The 17,772-nt window shown below is 44.1% G+C and overlaps 2 protein-coding genes across 2 annotated transcripts; one reads left to right on the plus strand and one right to left on the minus strand.

Annotated features, from left to right (window-relative positions):
- Positions 1-385: 385 nt before the first annotated feature.
- On the minus strand, positions 386-6,023 carry selenot2 (selenoprotein T, 2). Its single transcript, XM_079228935.1, is given in 7 exon segments — positions 386-785; positions 1,577-1,720; positions 3,378-3,465; positions 3,546-3,647; positions 3,651-3,672; positions 3,804-3,914; positions 5,812-6,023. Coding segments are annotated over 6 exon segments (648 nt in total). The 5' UTR covers positions 6,015-6,023; the 3' UTR covers positions 386-785; positions 1,577-1,598.
- A 4,614-nt stretch (positions 6,024-10,637) lies between these two features.
- On the plus strand, positions 10,638-17,463 carry cox18 (cytochrome c oxidase assembly factor COX18; the record flags this gene model as incomplete). The annotated part of the gene is made up of 6 exons (XM_079228696.1): positions 10,638-11,039; positions 11,683-11,783; positions 13,263-13,417; positions 14,606-14,721; positions 14,800-14,907; positions 16,655-17,463. The coding sequence occupies 6 exons, from the start codon at positions 10,638-10,640 to the stop codon at positions 16,814-16,816; spliced, it is 1,044 nt and encodes a 347-aa protein (XP_079084822.1). The 3' UTR covers positions 16,817-17,463.
- Positions 17,464-17,772: the final 309 nt, after the last annotated feature.

Below are 17,772 nucleotides of genomic sequence, written 5' to 3' on the forward strand. Positions count from 1 at the left end.
TTGTTGATAAACACTATTATTCATGCTATCGTTACTCTATTTCTTACTGTTGATAAAACACTATTATTCATGTTATCAATTCTATTTCTTATTGTTGATAAACACTATTATTCATGCTATCGTTACTCTATTTGTTATTGTTGATAAACACTATTATTCATGTTATCGTTACTCTATTTGTTATTGTTGATAAACACTATTATTCATGCACACTGGTTCTACTGGCTGAGGTGAAACACACTAAAGTAATGTGACTGGTTCTACTGGTTGAGAGGTGAAACAGCCTTATGATGAAACATTATGAAAAATAACTGAACCAACACGTGATAATAATGACGTCAAAACAAACAATAAAAGTTGTGGTGAAACTGAAATGTGTGATTGGTTTTATTCTCGTTTCAGACATTTGACTCAGTGATGATACAAAATAACCGAGTGAAGGCGAGTGTTACAGAAACCATATTTTAATGATTCATTACATTTATGTTTCTCGTCTGGTCCTGCCGGTCCAGACGGAGGCTAATGAGCATAAAGCTAACAGTGGTACCCCTCAAACTAAATAAATTAAATCACACTGTACCAATGGAAACCATCAGTCTTGGAGTACAGCCAACAGGTGCATTATGGGTACTGTGGTGCTGAGTTGTGACCCGACGCAGAAGGGAACGCTCGTTTTGAGGCGGGGGACATCCAGCCGGGCCCCGCAGAGTCTGCTTTAAGGCCGGACCTTCATGAACGCCAGCGGCTGAACGAACCACTGAGCCGGGACACCTGAACGCAGCACACTGAGGAGAGAGATGAGAAAGAGAGACAGGTGAGAGGCAGACGGGTGAGAGGGAGACGGGTGAGAGAGACGGGTGAGGCAGACGGGTGAGAGAGAGACGGGTGAGAAAGACGTGTGAGAGAGAGACGGGTGAGAAAGACGTGTGAGAGAGAGACGGGTGAGAGGCTATATTATTAGAATTAATAGTATTCAGACTAAAGGGCAGAAATAACAATGTGAATGTGTTCACAGACTCACAAGATCACTGCTTCATCATCATCATCATTATTATTACTATATTAAATACATATATGTATTAAATCACTGCTTCATCATCATTATTACTATACTAAATAGATATATGTATTAAATCCCTGCTTCATCATTACTATATTAAATACATATATGTATTAAATCCCCAGACTATAAACACACGGCGTCGTCTGTGACGCAGCTCACATGTTTTCTTATAGAAGATACTTCATCTTTCCTCTTGATTATGACTCGTATGACAATACTTATTATACATATACTTATTATACATACATATTCTTTACAAAAAAAAGTAAGGCTTACCTTCATATCTTGTAAGCAGCCAAAGCTCACAAATGAACATTCATGAATATAAACTGATGGTTTTACTGATAATATCAATATTATTATTGCTGGTTTTTGTCTTCTGCAATCGATTCATTTAAACATCAACAAATATGGATTAAGGCAAAAATATTTTGTTACATTAAATCCTGCTGTGAGTTTTGGAAATGATTCCATCTCATTTGTGACATTGCAAAGTGACTTAGTTCCACGTACCTGTGTGTTTACCTGTGCAGCTCTAAGAGGAGGAGAAGCTCATGGGATCCACCTGGTTCATCTTCAGATGGTTGTCGAGGATCTGGAAGATCTCCTGGATGTTAGGGACGTAACCCGACTGAAGCTTCGACCACAAAGGGACGTCTGAGAGAGGGGACAGGAAGCAGCGTTACACCAGGAAGGAACAGTCTGAGAGGGGACAGGAAGCAGTGTTACACCAGGAAGTAACAGTCTGAGAGGGGACAGGAAGCAGCGTTACACCAGGAAGGAACAGTCTGAGAGGGGACAGGAAGCAGTGTTACACCAGGAAGTAACAGTCAGAGAGAGGGGACAGGAAGCAGCGTTACACCAGGAAGTAACAGTCAGAGGGGACAGGAAGCAGCGTTACACCAGGAAAGAACAGTCTGAGGGGACAGGAAGCAGCGTTACACCAGGAAAGAACAGTCTGAGGGGGGACAAAAAGCAGTGTTACACCAGGAAGTAACAGTCAGAGGGGACAGGAAGCAGCGTTACACCAGGAAGTAACAGTCTGAGAGAGGGGACAGGAAGCAGCGTTACACCAGGAAGTAACAGTCTGAGAGGGGACAGGAAGCAGCGTTACACCAGGAAGGAACAGTCTGAGAGGGGACAGGAAGCAGTGTTACACAAGGAAGTAACAGTCAGAGGGGACAGGAAGCAGTGTTACACCAGGAAGTAACAGTCTGAGAGGGGACAGGAAGCAGTGTTACACCAGGAAGTAACAGTCTGAGAGGGGACAGAAGGCAGTGTTACACCAGGAAGTAACAGTCTGAGAGGGCACAGGAAGCAGCGTTACACCAGGAAGTAACAGTCTGAGAGGGGACAGAAGGCAGTGTTACACCAGGAAGTAACAGTCTGGGAGAGGGGACAGGAAGCAGTGTTACACCAGGAAGTAACAGTCTGAGAGGGGACAGGAAGCAGTGTTACACCAGGAAGTAACAGTCTGAGAGGGGACAGGAAGCAGTGTTACACCAGGAAGTAACAGTCTGGGAGAGGGGACAGGAAGCAGCGTTACACCAGGAAGTAACAGTCTGGGAGAGGGGACAGGAAGCAGCGTTACACCAGGAAGTAACAGTCTGAGAGGGGACAGGAAGCAGCGTTACACCAGGAAGTAACAGTCTGAGAGGGGACAGAAGGCAGTGTTAAACCAGGAAGTAACAGTCTGAGAGGGGACAGGAAGCAGCGTTACACCAGGAAGTAACAGTCAGAAGGGACAGGAAGCAGCGTTACACCAGGAAGTAACAGTCAGAAGGGACAGGAAGCAGCGTTACACCAGGAAGTAACAGTCTGAGAGGGGACAGAAGGCAGTGTTAAACCAGGAAGTAACAGTCTGAGAGGGGACAGGAAGCAGCGTTACACCAGGAAGTAACAGTCAGAAGGGACAGGAAGCAGCGTTACACCAGGAAGTAACAGTCAGAAGGGACAGGAAGCAGCGTTACACCAGGAAGTAACAGTCAGAAGGGACAGGAAGCAGCGTTACACCAGGAAGTAACAGTCAGAAGGGACAGGAAGCAACGTTACACCAGGAAGTAACAGTCCAACGGTGTGTTCCAAAACCCTTCCTGACTATTCGGTCAGCTAGAATAAGGTTTTGTATGTCAAATGCAGAAATACCAGGATGGCCAACTACTACCAGAGTGATGTCATGAACCAATCAGAACTACCCTTTCACAGTGATGTCATGTGTTGGACCAATCAGAACTCACCGTTCAGAGTGATGTCATGAACCAATCAGAACTACCCTTTCACAGTGATGTCATGTGTTGGACCAATCAGAACTCACCGTTCAGAGTGACCTCAAAGGCCCCTGTGGACAGGAAGTGGGTCTCCATCATGTTACAGAGGAAGAAGGCCATCAGACAGGAGAAAATCTGAAAAACAAATCCAGTGACGGGGTTACATCTGTTGCCATGGTGAGCCGTGTAATCAATTGTTGCTGGGCAACACGTACCTTGTTGTCCTGACTCCAGGTCCAGGCTCTGGGAGTGTCGAGGCTGAGGAGGACGAAGGGGTTCTGACCGCTGACGATCAGCAGGATGCAGAGGAGCTTCAGTTAAGAGATCAGGTTACCAGCACACCTGAGGAGAGACAAGAGGTGAGCAACACACCTGGGGTAAGCAACACACCTGAGGAGGGCAACACACCTGAGGAGGGCAACACACCTGAGGAGAGACTAGAGGTGAGCAGGTGTAGTGATGTCAGATCTCACCTGTTGAAGGTGGTGGGCGGATAGTTTTCGCCCTCGATGCGGATGTCCGGGTACAGCTGGCTGATGGCTCGAGAGTACTCCTGGAACACTTTGCTGTAACCTCAGGAGATACTGAAAACACACAGAAAACACACACCTGTCAGGTATGTGGTCCAAACGCTGGAAGTGTATGAAGTGTCCGCATCCACGTCACCTGCACAACACACTCTGATCATGGCGGTGGAACCTTTTACATGTGTAGCCTCTTTGTGCTATTTTATTTATATATATATATATATATATATATATATATATATATATATATATATATATAAATAAATAATTCAGAATACAATTCACCAATAACCCTAACCCTACACTACGCTATACTACACTACACTATCACTACACTTACACTACACTATCACTACACAACACACCTACACTATCACTACACCACACTACACTACCCCTACACCACACCTACACTATCACTACACCTACCCTATCACTACACCACACTACACCACACCATCACTACCCCACACCTACACCACACCATCACTTCACTATCACTACACAACACTACCCCTACACTATCACTACACCACACTACACCACACCTACACTACACTATCACTACACCTACACCACCCCTACACCACACTACCCCTACACCATCACTACACCACACTACCCCTACACCACACTACACTATCCCTACACTACACTATCCCTACACTACACTATCACTACACCACACAACACTACCCCACACCTACACCACACCATCACTTCACTATCCCTACACCACACTACCCCTACACCACACTACCCCTACACTATCACCACACTACACTACCCCTACACTATCACTACACCACACTACACTACCCCTACACTATCACTACACCACACCATCACTACACCACACCTACACTACACTATCACTACACCTACACTATCACTACACTATCACTACACCATCACTACACCATCACTACACCACACCTACACTATCACTACACCACACTATCACTACACCACACTACACTATCACTACACCACACCTACACTATCACTACACCTACACTACACTACCCCTACACCATCACTACACCACACTACCCCTACACCACACTACACCACACTATCCCTACACCACACTACACTATCACTACACCACACTACACTATCACTACACCACACTAGCCCTACACCACACTTACCCTATCACTACACCACACTACACTACCCCACACCATCACTTCACTATCACTACACCACACCTACACTACACTACCCCTACACCACATTACTCCTACACCACACCTACACTACACTATCACTACACCACACCTACACTACACCACACCTACACTATCACTACACAACACTACCCCTACACCACACTACACTATCCCTACATCACACTACACTATCACTACACCACACTACACTACACCACACCTACACTATCACTACACCTACACTACACTACACCTACACTATCACTACACCACACTACACCTACACCATCACTACACCACACCTACACCACACCATCACTACACCACACCATCACTACACCACACCATCACTACACCACACCTACACTACACTACACCACACCTACACTATCACTACACCACACCTACACTATCACTACACCACACTACACTACCCCTACACTACACCACACTACACCACACCTACACTATCACTACACTATCACTACACCACACCATCACTACACCACACCTACACTACACTATCACTACACTATCACTACCCCACACTATCACTACACTATCACTACCCCACACTATCACTACACCACACTATCACTACACCATCACTACACCACACCTACACTATCACTACACCACACTATCACTACACCACACTACACTACACTACCACAACACAACTCTAACAGTCATTTTAACCCTCAAATGTGAAGAAGAAACTCTCTTCCGATGCTAATGGTTAGCCTGTTAGCAGCTAACCTCCAAGCTAACTATCTCACCAGTACTGGAACCGGAGCACCGGCCCGGTGTACAGGGAGGGCTTGGCGGGTTTACCGGGCCCCGTGTCCGGTAAGGGGTCCGGGGAAAGGCCAAGGCTTCCGGCCGGCTGCGGGCTCGATCGGCCGAGATAAACGTCTCGGCCTGTGAGCGCCGTGAAGAGCAGCAGCGCCGCCAGGAGGGCCGCCTGGCTGTACTCCGCCATGTCTGCTGCTGTCTGACGGGAGGAGCGCCGGTCTGTCCGGAAATACGATCGCCACAACACAGCTTCCGGTTAGTCCCTTCACAATAAAGGAGCAGAAGACCCAAACTGGCCTGCATTTGATGAGTATTCCCTTTACTGCATAGTAGTACTTTTGTACTTTCACTGCAGTTACTGGTTCTTTTACACATGAAAAAGTTATGATGCATCTCACTGTATTAAACTTCCCTCTAAGATACATATATATATATATATATATATATATATATATATATATATATATATATATAGACAATATATTAAACTTCACGAAGTCCACGTGCTGTCTCTAAGCATTGATATAAGCATATAGTTCTATTTTTATAGTTAAAAAAAGCTCGTCTCCTCTGTGACGTCACATTTACCCGACAGACGGTGGTAAACCTGTGACGTCACATCTAAGGGACGCTCCGCTGCCGATGTCTGAAGGAGAAAGAATAAAGATGCTTTAACGGTTGTTTCTGCTCCGCTCTGAAACGCAGCAGGACCCGGAAACAGGCCACCTGCTGGCTGACGTCACACAGGTACGTTTTATGTACCTGTCGTCGCTGAAAACAGATCAAATAGTTAAGTTATCATTGATCTTAAACAACAGCAGCGTTTAGTGTTATGTTCCCAGAATTATTAATAAGACAGGTGGGACCGATTTCCTCTATATTTTATAGTTTTATTTTGTATTTGTTTCATATTAAATTCACATTGTTGTTTTTTATATTGGAAACTATAACTGTATTATTTGTTTAATTATTTTTTAGAAATAAATAATTATTTTTCAGTGACTGAATGGACAGACATATATATATATATATATATATATATATATATATATATATATATATATATATATATATACTGTAGCGTGAACGGTGGTCTTGTTAGGGGAAAGAGGAGGGGAGGGGGGTTAGGAAAGGCAAGACCTCGCACCTAACTCGGTGGCACTTCGTCGGCTAATTATCCTAGTGATCCCGGAGGAAATGATAATCCTCATCCGATATTGGCATAACGCCTTCGGTCTTTTATCTCACCCCGTGCTATATCGTTAGGTTTTTGTGTTATTTTCGAATTAAGTTATAGGTTTTGTCGAGGGTGTTTTACAGTTTGCGCTCTCGGTGCCCTGCGGTAGGCTGTAACTTCTCTCAACCCTTATCAAGTAGTACGTATATCGTCTATACCTTCTCTCTACCTATTGACACCATCTCATCATTATGACAAACACTGCAAAAGTCTTCACCCAAAGATACTTACCTTAAGTGTCTTTGGTAGATTCAGTCGTCACTTCTGTATCTCACGGTGATGGACAGGGAAAGAGGGTTTAAATTGTTTTAAAGAACCAGAACCTTTGCTTTGGTTTCAGTCCCTTCCAAAGGGTTAGGCTGAGTTTTAATTCAAAGTTTATCTTAGATACAAAAAATTTAATTCAATCAAACAGTTTAAAAGTCACAAGTAACTAAGAGAAGGGGTTAAGTTTTTTAGAGCTGGTGAGTGAACACCTCTTGTCTCTTGTCTACTCCTGCACAGAATTGCCAGGCACCCCCCTCCTGATAGCAGAAGTTTCTTCCAGACTCTAAAGCTGGAGACCTGTCCCAACCCCTAAGGGCTGGGACAGGTCCAATCTGATTTTTCTCCTTTTCTAGTAAAGATGCATATTAAGTAACTAAGAGGAAGGGTTAAGTTTAGAGCTGGTGAATAAACACCTCTTCTCTCTTCTCTCCTCCTGCACAGAATTGTCAGGCACCCCCCCCAAAAAAACATGCATTCCTACCCCCTCTTTTATACACCAGAATACATAAATCATCCTGTCACCAGAGTTGGACAGAGGAGGTTTCAATACCTTATTTGGTAATACTGCCAATGCATGCTCTTTAACAAAGGAGAGAACATTTAACACATCTCATTCAAAAAGAGTATATAACATAGCAACTTATAGCGTCCTGTGAATTTTATGTGGTCTAATCACAAACTATAATGAAAATAAAAAACAAACAGCATATATATATATATATATATATATATATATATATATATATATATATATATATATATATATATATATATATATATATATATATATATTCAAATGGTTATATAGTAAAAGAAAATGATTATACGGTTATAATAGTTAGACCTTTTTACTTTCATATTTTTCCTCGGACACTCAACAATACACACATACTCACCTAAAGGATTATTAGGAACACCATATTAATACTGTGTTTGACCCCCTTTCGCCTTCAGAACTGCCTTAATTCTACGTGGCATTGATTCAACAAGATGCTGAAAGCATTCTTTAGAAATGGTGGCCCATATTGATAGGATAGCATCTTGCAGTTGATGGAGACTTGTGGGATGCACATCCAGGGCACGAAGCTCCCGTTCCACCACATCCCAAAGATGCTCTATTGGGTTGAGATCTGGTGACTGTGGGGCCATTTTAGTACAGTGAACTCATTGTCATGTTCAAGAAACCAATTAGAAATGATTGGAGCTTTGTGACATGGTGCATTATCCTGCTGGAAGTAGCCATCAGAGGATGGTACATGGTGGCCATAAAGGGATGGACATGGTCAGAAACAATGCTCAGGTAGGCCGTGGCATTGAAACGATGCCCAATTGGCACTAAGGGGCCTAAAGTGTGCCAAGAAAACATCCCCCACACCATTACACCACCACCAGCCTGCACAGTGGTAACAAGGCATGATGGATCCATGTTCTCATTCTGTTTACGCCAAATTCTGACTCTACCATCTGAATGTCTCAACAGAAATCGAGACTCATCAGACCAGGCAACATTTTTCCAGTCTTCAACTGTCCAATTTTGGTGAGCTCTTGCAAATTGTAGCCTCTTGTTCCTATTTGTAGTGGAGATGAGTGGTTCCCGGTGGGGTCTTCTGCTGTTGGAGCCCATCCGCCTCAAGGTTGTGCGTGTTGTGGCTTCACTAATGCTTTGCTGCATACCTCGGTTGTAACGAGTGGTTATTTCAGTCAAAGTTGCTCTTCTATCAGCTTGAATCAGTCGGCCCATTCTCCTCTGACCTCTAGCATCAACAAGGCATTTTCGCCCACAGGACTTCTGCATCCTGGATGTTTTTCCCTTTTCACACCATTCTTTGTAAACCCTAGAAATGGTTGTGCGTGAAACTCCCAGTAACTGAGCAGATTGTGAAATACTCAGACCGGCCCGTCTGGCACCAACAACCATGCCACGCTCAAAATTGCTTAAATCACCTTTCTTTCCCATTCTGACATTCAGTTTGGAGTTCAGGAGATTGTCTTGACCAGGACCACACCCCTAAATGCATTGAAGCAACTGCCATGTGATTGGTTGATTAGATAAGGTCAACTTGTACCCAAGCAACAAGACTTTTGTCAGGGACTGTAGGGTTATGATGACCGATCACAGTGATCTGAGTCTTAACTAAAGGTTGGTTTCTGAGGCAGCTTTGTTATATTATAGCTGTTCATATTCATCCTTCAGGAGAAGATCGGATCCAAAGTTCAACAGAGATCACAAGAGCTTCTGTGAAGAAGAAATACAAACTTATTTTTTAGACATTTGATTTGGAGAATCAAATATGTTCTCGAACCCATTTGACCAGAAATGACTTTACATTTGGAATCCTAGTCGAAGATGAGATAAGTGTTGAACCCTTTATTTACTGTCGGTACATCTTTTAAATGTACGAGGAGCCCTGGTTGGTGGTCAGGGTTAACTACGAGGAGCCCTGGTTGGTGGTCAGGGTTAACTACGAGGAGCCCTGGTTGGTGGTCAGGGTTAACTACGAGGAGCCCTGGTTGGTGGTCAGGGTTAACTACGAGGAGCCCTGGTTGGTGGTCAGGGTTAACCATCAGGAGCCCTGGTTGGTGGTCAGGGTTAACTACGAGGAGCCCTGGTTGGTGGTCAGGGTTAACTACGAGGAGCCCTGGTTGGTGGTCAGGGTTAACTACGAGGAGCCCTGGTTGGTGGTCAGGGTTAACCATCAGGAGCCCTGGTTGGTGGTCAGGGTTAACCATGAGGAGCCCTGGTTGGTGGTCAGGGTTAACCACGAGGAGCCCTGGTTGGTGGTCAGGGTTAACCACGAGGAGCCCTGGTTGGTGGTCAGGGTTAACCACGAGGAGCCCTGGTTGGTGGTCAGGGTTAACCACGAGGAGCCCTGGTTGGTGGTCAGGGTTAACCACGAGGAGCCCTGGTTGGTGGTCAGGGTTAACCAGGAGGAGCTCAGTTTGAGCCGAGTATTCGGATGTTTTGCTCCGGTCCAGTGGCCTGGTTCCGACCCTGTACTGACAAGCGTGTATAAAGACGATACCAAAGTGTCTGTGGATAAAATAAATGGAGTCAGCTGCCTTTATCAAGTTACTGAAATAGGAATTTTTCACAAGTTGATGGACCACATTTCATTTTGCACACTGGTGGGGACGTGCAACCTAGGACCATCATGTGGGTCCGATTAATTGGCCAAACCGATGAATCGGTGCACCTTCAGGTCCAGGTCCCCTTGACGATGATGATGTTGCACTTCTTCTTCACTTGTTTATTTTCTTCAGCTTCAGGACCTGTTTGTATCGTCTTGTTTCAGGAGGCGGGTCACCATGTTGAGTGTGGCGGCAGTGAGGTCAGGGGCGCTGCGGCTTCCTGTACGAGGAGTCTGTTCTGCTGCGTTCAACAGGAAGTCACCTCCACCTGGCCACACCTGTTCTGCACCTCCATTAGCCAGATTATCTGCAGTCTGCTGTCCCAAATTACCCGTAAAGACGCTGTCAGGAGTCGGGTCGCTCTTAGGAGTCAGGAGGCTTTCGGGTGATGCAGGTGCAGCCGGCTGGCACAGCAGCCTCTCGGACTCGGCTCCGGTCCACCTGTGTGAACACTTCCTGGTGAGCGTGCAGCAGGTGAGCGGGCTGCCTTGGTGGCTGAGCATCATCGTTGCTACGCTGTCGGTCCGGACGCTCATTACTCTGCCGCTCGCTACCTACCAGATGGTCATTATCGCCAGGGTGAGTGGGGGAAGACATGAGGGGAGGAAGGGGTTAACCAGAGTTACAATATTTCAATTATTCAAATGATTGCTTTTCAATTAATTTATTGGTTCTTCAGAAAATGGAACCAAAAAGGGCTGATTACGCTCTACATTTCCTCCAGCGATTATCATCACTATTGATCAATCTGCAGATTATTTCTGTGAAAAATTGATAAACAGTTTTGTTTATAAAGCATCAGTTAATAGTAAAAAAAAAAAAAGATTAATGTATGATCATTTTCAGTCTTCAATCATCTAGACAGAGACATGAAGAAGCTGGAACCAAAAAGAATGAGTGAAATGTATTAAACTTCTGTCCATCAGCTAATCAATATTGTTTTCAGCCATGAAGAGATCTCCTGGAACTGAAGACAGACAGGCTGCATTAGTTTTGGTGTAACTCACATGAAGTAAAAGTCTCATGTTGTTCAGTTCCAGTGTACAACATTGTATATTACTGTCAGTGAAGTTTGCATTGCATAGTTATACTCGATATATTAGAATAATCCTAACCCCTTTTATATCAACACAAAGAGAAAAATGAAGTATTCACTGTGAACCACATGGAGAGGAGCTTCTTTCCATCCTGGCCTCCACAGTAACCTCCAGGTGATCTACAGGTGGAGGCACTGCAGGCGGAGATCTCAGAGCTGGCAAAGAGGCTTCGATACGAAGTTTCATTCAGAGCAAAAGAGAGCGGCTGGACGGAGAAACAGAGCCGGTAAGAAACAAACAAATACTACAAAAATAACAACCACCTGCAGAATTATCTGAAATATCTCGTTGTTAAACTTGAGTCAAACGAACAGCAAGAGGGTTAGAGTTAACATGGTTATAGACCTAACCCAGAGTTAACATGGTTATAGACCTAACCCAGAGTTAACATGGTTATAGACCTAACCCAGAGTTAACATGGTTATAGACCTAACCCAGAGCTAACAGGTTTTAGACCTAACCCAGAGTTAACATGGTTATAGACCTAACCCAGAGTTAACATGGTTATAGACCTAACCCAGAGCTAACAGGTTTTAGACCTAACCCAGAGTTAACAGGGTTATAGACCTAACCCAGAGTTAACATGGTTATAGACCTAACCCAGAGCTAACAGGTTTTAGACCTAACCCAGAGCTAACAGGTTTTAGACCTAACCCAGAGTTAACAGGGTTATAGACCTAACCCAGAGTTAACAGGGTTATAGACCTAACCCAGAGTTAACATGGTTATAGACCTAACCCAGAGCTAACAGGTTTTAGACCTAACCCAGAGTTAACAGGGTTGAAGACCTAACCCAGAGCTAACAGGTTATAGACCTAACCCAGAGTTAACATGGTTATATACCTAACAGGGTTATAGACCTAACCCAGAGCTAACAGGTTATAGACCTAACCCAGAGCTAACAGGTTATAGACCTAACCCAGAGTTAACAGAGTTGAAGACCTAACCCAGAGTTAACAGAGTTGAAGACCTAACCCAGAGCTAACAGGTTATAGACCTAACCCAGAGTTAACATGGTTATAGACCTAACCCAGAGCTAACAGGTTATAGACCTAACCCAGAGTTAACATGGTTATAGACCTAACCCAGAGCTAACAGGTTATAGACCTAACCCAGAGTTAACAAGGTTGAAGACCTAACCCAGAGCTAACAGGTTATAGACCTAACCCAGAGCTAACAGGTTATAGACCTAACCCAGAGCTAACAGGGTTGAAGACCTAACCCAGAGCTAACAGGTTATAGACCTAACCCAGAGTTAACAGGGTTGAAGACCTAACCCAGAGCTAACAGGTTTTAGATCTAACCCAGAGCTAACAGGTTATAGACCTAACCCAGAGTTAACAGGGTTGAAGACCTAACCCAGAGCTAACAGGTTATAGACCTAACCCAGAGCTAACAGGTTATAGACCTAACCCAGAGCTAACAGGTTATAGACCTAACCCAGAGTTAACAGGGTTGAAGACCTAACCCAGAGCTAACAGGTTTTAGACCTAACCCAGAGCTAACAGGTTATAGACCTAACCCAGAGTTAACGGGGTTGAAGACCTAACCCAGAGCTAACAGGTTTTAGACCTAACCCAGAGTTAACAGGGTTGAAGACCTAACCCAGAGCTAGGTTCAGAATGTTTGATTTAGCGCCGGTCATGAGCTGTAACCCAATTGATTCTGTCAAAAGAAGGAATTCTATTTTGCTTTTGCTTTTCAGGTTCCAATTCAAGAAGAATCTCCGACAAATTGTTTCTCAGCTCTACATCAGAGACAACTGTCACCCCTTTAAAGCCAGTCTTCTGGTTTGGGTTCAGCTGCCCCTGTGGATCAGTCTTTCTCTGGCCCTCCGAAACCTGAGTCTGGACCAGTCTGGTAAACTGAGTAATAGATGTAGACCAGTCTGGTAAACTGAGTAGATGTGGACCAGTCTTGTAAACTGAGTAATAGATGTAGACCAGTCTGGTAAACTGAGTAGATGTGGACCAGTCTTGTAAACTGAGTAATAGATGTAGACCAGTCTGGTAAATTGAGTAGATGTGGACCAGTCTGGTAAACTGAGTAATAGATGTAGACCAGTCTGGTAAACTGAGTCATAGACGTAGACCAGTCTGGTAAACTGAGTTATAGACGTAGACCAGTCTGGTAAACTGAGTAATAGATGTAGACCAGTCTGGTAAACTGAGTCATAGACGTAGACCAGTCTGGTAAACTGAGTCATAGACGTAGACCAGTCTGGTAAACTGAGTCGATGTGGACCAGTCTGGTAAACTGAGTAATAGATGTAGACCAGTCTGGTAAACTGAGTCATAGACGTAGACCAGTCTGGTAAACTGAGTCATAGACGTAGACCAGTCTGGTAAACTGAGTAATAGATGTAGACCAGTCTGGTAAACTGAGTCATAGACGTAGACCAGTCTAGTAAACTGAGTAATAGATGTAGACCAGTCTGGTAAACTGAGTCATAGACGTAGACCAGTCTGGTAAACTGAGTCATAGACGTAGACCAGTCTGGTAAACTGAGTCATAGACGTAGACCAGTCTAGTAAACTGAGTAATAGATGTAGACCAGTCTGGTAAACTGAGTCATAGACGTAGACCAGTCTGGTAAACTGAGTCATAGATGTAGACCAGTCTGGTAAACTGAGTCATAGACGTAGACCAGTCTGGTAAACTGAGTCATAGACGTAGACCAGTCTAGTAAACTGAGTAATAGATGTAGACCAGTCTGGTAAACTGAGTCATAGACGTAGACCAGTCTGGTAAACTGAGTCATAGACGTAGACCAGTCTGGTAAACTGAGTCATAGATGTAGACCAGTCTGGTAAACTGAGTCATAGACGTAGACCAGTCTGGTAAACTGAGTCATAGACGTAGACCAGTCTGGTAAACTGAGTAGATGTGGACCAGTCTGGTAAACTGAGTCATAGATGTAGACCAGTCTGGTAAACTGAGTCATAGATGTAGACCAGTCTGGTAAACTGAGTCATAGACCAGTCTGGTAAACTGAGTAGATGTGGACCAGTCTGGATCTGAACTCGGAGTAAACTGTGTTTTCTGCAGTTCTGCAGTCTGATCTGGCAGCAGGAGGCACCCTATGGTTCCCTGACCTCACCTTGCCTGACCTCACCTGGATCCTACCGATCAGTCTTGGACTCACCAACCTGCTCATCGTAGAGGTCAGTTTGTTTAGCAGGTTGGTGATCACCTGACCCGATGATGTCATCTAACCTAATCACCCCCATCTTCTTCCTCAGGTGTTTTCTCTTCAGAGGGTCAACCCGTCTCGTTTTCAGAGGATTGTGACGAACTCCATCAGAGCGTTCTCTGTGTTGATGATTCCCATCGCTGCTACAGTTCCATCAGTAAGTTAAAGAACGTCTTCTAAGTGTCTAATGGATCACAATGGTCCAGCATTGTTGGAGTCCGCTGCAGACGGCTTTAATAACGGCTGAGATGTGAATTCACATCCACTAAACGTGCTTGTTTTTGCCACTTGCAGTCAGGAGATAATGAAGTCACTGACAACATAATAAAACCTTTCTCTTACCTTTACTTTGTTTGTTTTTGTGTCATGTGACGCGTTGCCTTAAGACGGTCGTGGCAAAGTGAGTGAGAGTTGGAGAGAAGCCACGAGAGTACAGAAAGCACAGTTTAGTGTTATCTAAAATATCTTCCACAATAACAAACAGACCGGATTAAACAGCTCTGCCGTTTCCTGCTAAGTAGGCGATGTAATACCGCGACTTCTTTGAAGTTTCTTTAAATTTACCAAAATGCGCTAAAAATAAATCACACCAATGTTACATCTTAGGACATCTCTTGTCAAAAGACCTCAGAATAACAGCCCAACAAGGTTTTACCATTATGAAAGACAATGTTAAGGAATTAAATTAACAGAAAGTGTGAATAACAATATTAGTTCCAATTAAAATATATAATGCAATAACTAAATACAAAAACATGTGATTGTATGTTCAAATTTGTGAAGTAGAGTATTTCTTTAACAAACCAGATTGCCTGCTGTTACTGTATCATTCCTGAGGGTGGCAGCAGAGGACCATTCATGAATAGAAATGGCTGATAGAACTACACTCCCACATATTTGAACATAGAGTTGTATATTAATACAAATGAATAAGAAAACAATACTTATGGTTTAGGCTACCCAAACAACAAAGGTGTGGTCTTCTCTTCTTCTATACCGATTACAGCATTTACAACATCACGTGTTCATTCCTGTCTGCATCACGTGTTCATTCCTGTCTGCATCACGTGTTCATTCCTGTCTGCATCACGTGTTCATTCCTGTCTGCATCACGTGTTCATTCCTGTCTGCATCACGTGTTCGCCCAACCAGTCTACATGTGCTTTGTGGACTTGGAGAAGGTTTTGGACCGGGTCCCTTAGGGTTTTTGTGGGGGGTGCTGCGGGAGTATGGGGTGCTGGACCCGTTGCAACGGGCCATCCGGTCTCTGTACTGCAGTAGGAGCTGTGTTCTTATCCTCGGTAGTCAGTCACATTCCTGGTGGGTGTTGGCCTCCTCCAGTCTGCCCTTCATCACCTTCATCACCGGTCCTGTTCCTGACCTTCATGGACAGGATATCTAAGAGCAGCCGGGGGGGCGGAGAACGTCAGGTTCAGAGTCTCAGGATCACCTCTCTGCTTTAGACAGAGAGGCATAAGGAGATGAGTTTCCTCTGTAGGACTCAGCCTTAGAGATAGAGGAAGGAGATGAGTTTCCTCTGTAGGGCTCAGCCTTAAAGATAGAGTAAGAAGATGAGTAGACTATTGATCCGTAGTTGGGTCAGGCTCTGAAGAACCTGAATCAGAACAAAACCCTGATGTGAACACGATTCATCTCCTGACAGAAAGCAGCACTCCTTGTTTTTAGAAACATGAATGTACTGAAGACCCTGAATCCAGAACACGGTCCTGAATCCACTATGGCATGGACTCACTTCAAGCTCAGATAGCTGAATCAAATCAATCAATCAATCAATCAAACCTGTAAGCGATACCGAGTCATGAATATTGAGTGTATGAATAGATATGAATAGTAAGATGTTGATCGTTACAGCTTTCTAATTTAAATATGATTTGTTTCCACAGTCTCTGGCTCTCTACTGGTTTACCTCCAGTCTGGTGGGATTCAGTCACAACCTCCTCCTTCGTTCTCCTGCAATCCACAAAACCCTCAACCTCCAACCGGTCCGATCCGGATCTCCATACCGGGACCTTCTGTCTGCCTTCATCAGCAAATACTGCAGATAAACACACGGAGTACTGCGAGTACACGTCAAATACTCCAGAGACCTGAGTACACGTCAAATACTCCATCAGAGACCCGAGTACACGTCAAATACTCCAGAGACCTGAGTACACGTTAAATACTTCATCAGAGACCCGAGTACACGTCAAATACTCCATCAGAGAGCTGAGTACACGTCAAATACTTCATCAGAGACCCGAGTACACGTCAAATACTCCATCAGAGAGCTGAGTACACGTCAAATACTTCATCAGAGACCCGAGTACACGTCAAATACTTCATCAGAGACCCGAGTACACGTCAGATACTCCATCAGAGAGCTGAGTACACGTCAAATACTTCATCAGAGACCCGAGTACACGTCAAATACTTCATCAGAGACCCGAGTACACGTCAGATACTTCATCAGAGAGCTGAGTACACGTCAGATACTTCATCAGAGACCCGAGTACACGTCAAATACTCCATCAGAGAGCTGAGTACACGTCAAATACTTCATCAGAGACCCGAGTACACGTCAGATACTTCATCAGAGAGCTGAGTACACGTCAAATACTTCATCAGAGACCCGAGTACACGTCAGATACTTCATCAGATGCTGCTGCATGTCTTCGTCTCTTATATTTTAGTTTTCACTGTTCAAACAGAAGATCTGATAAACATATTGATCAAATCCTGAGTCTCCTTCAGTTATTAATTGTGTGTGTGTGTGTGTGTGTGTGTGTGTGTGTGTGTGTGTGTGTGTGTGTGTGTGTGTGTGTGTGTGTGTGTGAGAGAGAGAACACATCTGACTGGAACATTTCCTGTTCATTATTTTCCAGCTGACTTGAAATTGATTTCAGAGTTTAAAAAAATACTTTACAATGAAGTCTGAAACTAAGTCTGGGCTGCTGATCAGTTATTGATCTTTGTTAGGTTCTGTTGGATAAATTTGATGACTATGAAATACAAATATTCA

This window comes from Taurulus bubalis (assembly GCF_910589615.1).
Source record: "Taurulus bubalis genome assembly, chromosome: 13".
In the NCBI taxonomy this organism is placed as follows: Eukaryota; Metazoa; Chordata; class Actinopteri; order Perciformes; family Cottidae; genus Taurulus; species Taurulus bubalis.